Genomic DNA, 5,289 nt, shown 5'->3' with positions numbered 1-5,289 from the left:
CCCCCACCCCCAACGCCACACCTCCTATTCCGCGCTCTGCTTTATCACGTTTTTCCCTAGCATTCACCTCTAGCTCATTTTACGTTTTACCAATTTATCTCATGTGCCATCTCCCTCTTCCCCACTGGACCATAACCTCCAGGAGGACCAGAATTTTGTCCTTTTTGAGGGACACTGCTGTGTCCCTCCCGAGCGCCTAGCCCCAGATCTGGCACCCGGTAAGTACTCAGGCATTTTCAGTTGCCCCAACGAGACCGCGCAGGTCCCAGAACGCCCACCTGCCAGGCACGCAGCCTAAGCCCAGTGCCAAGGAGGTCGGGGACTCGGGTGCCCGCGCACCCCGAAAACTGCCTTCGAGGAGAGTCTCAGAGCATCCTTCCAGCGCGTTTGGGAGGAGAACACTAGATCGTGGCGGAGTGGCCGGAGGAGCCCACGCTGGGCGGGTGGAATTTACGAGAGGGTGTAATTCACAAAGGCGGGAGAGCCCAGGCCAGAGTCCCAGAACTCAAGTTGGGAGCTTTGCCCGCCCTTACACGCCCCCTGCCCGGACCTCGTACCCACGCGGGTCCGCTGAACGTCCGAGAAAACTGCCCACGGCCCACGCCCCCCCGGCGGGGCGACCGCAGCGCTACTCACCCAGGTCCCCGGCCACTTGCCGGGCCACCTCCGCGAACTCCTGACGCGAAGGCTGCGGCTCCTCGGAGTTGAGGTGCTGGGGCTTGGCCTGCTTGCGCCGCGACATGGCGTGAGGTTGGGGCTCCCGGCACGTCCCTACGACTGGCCTACTTCACACGACGAATTCCCGGAGTTCGGAAATTACCCCCCCTCGGCCAGAACGCGCATGTCCTGGCAATTCTGCTCATCAGCCGAGCGGGGCTATTTGTCAGGAGCCCTGACGGCTGATTGGCCTGGAGCCAAGACCTCAAGGGTCCCGTGCATTTGTGGTCCGCGCCTGGGCAGCTCGCACCTCCTGCGAGCTCGTTAGAAATGCAGACTCTCGGGCTCCACCCCAGACCCGCTGCATCAGAATCTGCATTTTAACAAGATCCCCAGGTGATTCGCATGCACATTAAAGTTTGAGAAACCGTGTCTGCATTTTAACGAGATCCCCAGGTGATTCCTTTGCCCATTAAAATTTCAGAAGCACGGCGCTCCTCCAATTTTAATGTGCGCACGAGTCACTGGGGATCTCGTTAAAATGCAGATTCTGATTCAGTGGGTCTGGGGTGGGGCCTGAGCTTCTGTATTTCTAACGAGCTCCCAGGTGGTGCACTGGCTGCCGCCGCTGCTGCACAGGCCGCGCGTTTAGATTCGGACTTAATTGATCTGGGCTGGGACCTGGACATTTGAAACCCTTCCCGGGTTGTTCTCATGTGCGGCCAACGTTGAGAAGCTCGACCTCCCCTCGTGGAACTTGACCTTGGCTGCATATTCGAATTTAAAATTTAAGTGAGACCACAGTGTTTCCAACTGCAGGGTGAACCTCTGTTCCTGGAGTAGCCAGTTAAAAATGCGGATTCAGAAAGTTTTGGATTCAGGCGGCCGAGGCCAGGAATCTGTATTTTCCTGCAGCGCGCCCACGCTCCGGCTCGATGACTCTGGCGCACCGGGATAGGACCACACAGGAGCAGCTTCTGGGGCCAACGGGGGCGCTGGGCCGCGCCCAGGTGACTGAGGCGTGGTCCTCGGGGGTTTGAGCTAATTGGCGTTCGTGCTCAGACTGGCTGGGACCTTGATGAGACCCGAGGGGGACCCCTCCTTGCACCACACGAACGACACCCAACAGGGAACAAGAAAGCCACCTACATCCCAAGGTGTTTACTTTCTTCAAATTGGGGAGTTTCTTAAGACAAGGCTGTGCCCCAAGCTTGCCCGAACCTGAGAATCACGTGGGGGCCGTTGTTAAAAAAGGCCCAGCCACGTTCATCTCTGAGTCCGTGGGGCGGGGCCTGGGAATCTGCATTTTTGACAGGGCCGCGGGTGAGTTTTACCATGTGGCAAGTCCGAGAAAGACCGCCCGCGCGGGCCCTGGGGGATTGAGCAGCGTCTGGAATTCGCCTTCTGTGAGGCTATTGCAGACCGCAGGGTGGTGCCTACAAGAAGTGCATAGTTACTGGATTTTTTTTACGCTTCTCAAAAGCTGAGCTGTTTTCCTCAATCTTCCTGTTGATATTTTTTTCAGGCTGTGAATGACTTAGGTTTGTTTGATGCCAAGTGAAGTCCCTCAAGGTTCAATTTCCGAGACTTTAAAAGTTAATTTTTAAAGTTTTCTTTGGGATGCGTGTGTAGGGAAAATATAAGAAAAATGGTCAGAGCCCCTCAGAATCTTGCCAAGCATTTGATGTTAATATGCACGTGTGCCCAGCTGTTCCTTGGCTATTGACTAATGTAATTGTGTATGTGCGCCCAGGTGTCCTGGGTTATGGACTTAAGTGTAAAGGACGAATGGCTCTCCTCGTCCACGGGATCCACGGGACTCCTCGTCCCCAGCCCCCAGGATGTTCCTGGGGAGGGTGCTACTGCTGCTGGAGGCTGTTGCTGCAGGCTGTTGTTGCTAGTGCTCTCGGGATGCCCCAAGAGACCACGGCTGCCGCTACTGCAAGCTGCTGCTACTGGTGAGGACCGAACTCGTGTGGTCTGCCAATGGCTTCCAGGCTCTTTCCCACTTACTTAGCATGGACCAGTATGTGAGGGATCTATGACCCAGCCTGGCACGTGGAGGGTCTGGTGACCCAGTCTGGACAACGGGTTTGAAGGGTCTGTGGGCCCTAATGCCTAGACCTGACAACCCAATTGGAAAACTTAGTACAACTAAAATAATGAAATGTTTTGGCTTTAGTTATGAATTGCCCTAGCTATACAATTAGCATAACTATGGCCCTAACCCTACATTTGGCTGCGTTGGTAGGAGTCTGACAATGGCTCCAGCCAGACAATTGGTATAGTCTGTAGCTTCACAGTGTGTGTAGCTACACATATCTGTAAAGTCATTTGAAAACATACCTGAGCTAGGGTGGATAGTTTCTCCTTGTGAGGATGTCTCGGAGGGATACTGGATAAACTAGGAACAGTGACTGCCTCCGGGGAAGCTGAAAGAGGGGGTGCACCAAGGCTGGAGGATGGAGACATTTGATACCGCCCATGCTGCTTGAGGTGTGTGTATATTTATATTACTCCAACTCAGGTGCCTGCAATTGGATTAATCAATCCTTGGTATATTACACGTTATCATTACTTATCTATTGCTAGCCTATGTTTGTTTGGTTGCTTATTCACTCCTTGGCTTATGATATAAGTACCAGGAAGCCCAACTCCCAAAACTAAGGCCGTAACCACAACCTACTCTCCTTGTGTCCCCATCCACTCCTCCTCTCCCAATTTAATAATCATCAGCCTGAATCCTATGTACTTCATTCCTTTGCCTTTTCTCTTTAGCAAGTTTTATTGCACCTACATATATTCCTAAATAAATGTACATTTTTAACTTTTAAGGAACTTCATACATGAAAAGGGTATATAATTACTTTTCCTCCCAATTAATATTTGCTTAGATCATCCAAATTGCTGTCATTGTTCATCGATTTTTGACCAATGTGTAATATTCCATTGTGTGGCAATACCACAGTTTGTTCATCTCCTGTTCATGGGTACTTGTGTCTTTGCCAGGTCTCTTTCATTGCAAACAGTGCTGTTATGATCTATGATCATTCTAGAAAGTGTCAGTTTCTCTTGAGTGAATGTATACCTTGGGGTGGTGTAACAGAAAATGCCAAAGTGATTCACCAATTTATACTTCCCCTAGCAAGATACGAGATAATGTGAAGCCACATCTTTTCCTACACTTGTAATTATCACATCTTAATCTTGGCTAACTATATTGATATAAATTGGTATCTCACTCTGGTCTTGATTTGCATTATTCCTGCATGTATTATTTCAACAAAAAACAAAGTGAAAATTATTAATGTTTTCCACAAATAAAATGATACTTGATTAGTTTTATTTTTGAAGGGTTGTTTTACTATTTTGCAAATCATCCAAAGTTCTAGTCCCAAATTAAGTTTATTACTAGGTCTGTTTTAATGGCTTGATTTCAAGGGTCATAATGAAAAACAAAAAATATAACTAACAGGATCTAATTGAAAGCAAAGTATTATGGCTATACCTAAGTCATGATTCTCCTCTTTCAATCCTTATTCATCAATTATACAAATTGCCTATTTGTGTTGAAATCAGCTAGTAAATTTTCATCTTCCCTGATAATCAACCAGAGGCTTTCGCAAACTAAACTGAGAAGGGGGCATCACTGTATCTTTAACAAATGGATTTCAAACTCATGGAATCTTTTTTTTTTTTTAAGATGTTTAAACAAACTAGAGAATTCTGTTGCTGAGTTTAAACATGCAGACAGGTTTTTATAGGTGACAACTTTACCTTGTTCTCAGCAACAGTGTCACATAACAAGGGAATTGTGGCCAAACATGCATTTCAAAATACTTTTTCCATAGGATGTTTCTCTTGAAAACAAGTTACTTCCTCATTCTTTATATATCACCTTTGTCTTTTTTTTTTTTTTTTTTTTGGCGGCTGACCGGTGTGGAGATCCAAATCCCTGACCATGGTGTTCTAAGTCTTGCTCTCTAATCAACTGAGCTAACCAGCCAGCCCCATAATTTTTTTTTTTTAAATCGTTGTTAGGTAGTTCCCTTTCTTCACAAAGAAAGTCAAATTTTCAACCCTTGTCATTTTGCACACACAAAATCTAATTTTCATAAGTCTTCTGAATTATATCAAAGATTCTCCTGGCTGGTCACTCTGCATCTCTTCCCAAAAGCATCGTGGTGTAAGTAATACGTAAGAGCACAGCCTGGAGCCAGCCTGAGTTAGAATCCCAGCTCTGTTACTTCTCTGCTATGTGATCTTGAGAAAGCTGCTCTGTGCCCATTTTTCTCATTAATTAAATGGCAAGGCTAAAACAGGGTAGTTATGAGGATGTAAGAACTTATATGTAAAGTGCACAGAATGCCATCTAGAACGGAGGCAGTACTCTCTGTGTTAACAATTATTTATAATAATAGGGCAAGAGTAATAATTATAAAAATAGCTAATTATAATTGGTTATTCCACTTAACTAGGCACAGATTCTGTTTTACATGGGAATAAGTTGGAAGCAAACAAGCTTGTGGTGATATTAACCAGCTCTTCTGAGCTGTAGAATTCCCATGCTTTCATTCCAGTTTCAATCCATACATAAACTGAGTAAAGCTTACTTTCTTTTTTAAAGAGAAG

The 5,289-nt window shown here is 46.9% G+C and overlaps 1 protein-coding gene across 1 annotated transcript in view; it reads right to left on the bottom strand.

Moving 5' to 3' along the window:
• LOC103605833 (zinc finger protein 64 homolog, isoforms 3 and 4-like) overlaps positions 1-989 on the bottom strand; it is a 22,150-nt gene extending 21,161 nt beyond the window's left edge. The window contains exon 1 of the mRNA XM_008590449.1: positions 637-989. Within this exon, the coding sequence (XP_008588671.1) occupies positions 637-742 (106 nt within the window). The 5' untranslated portion in view covers positions 743-989. The remainder of the gene's footprint in view (positions 1-636) is intronic.
• Between the last annotated feature and the right edge of the window lie 4,300 nt (positions 990-5,289).

This window comes from Galeopterus variegatus, unplaced genomic scaffold (genome assembly GCF_000696425.1).
Source record: "Galeopterus variegatus unplaced genomic scaffold, G_variegatus-3.0.2 Scaffold6108, whole genome shotgun sequence".
NCBI lineage: Eukaryota > Metazoa > Chordata > Mammalia > Dermoptera > Cynocephalidae > Galeopterus > Galeopterus variegatus.
The sequence above is the reverse complement of the archived record's forward strand: the minus strand, read 5'-3'. Positions and strand labels throughout refer to the sequence as shown.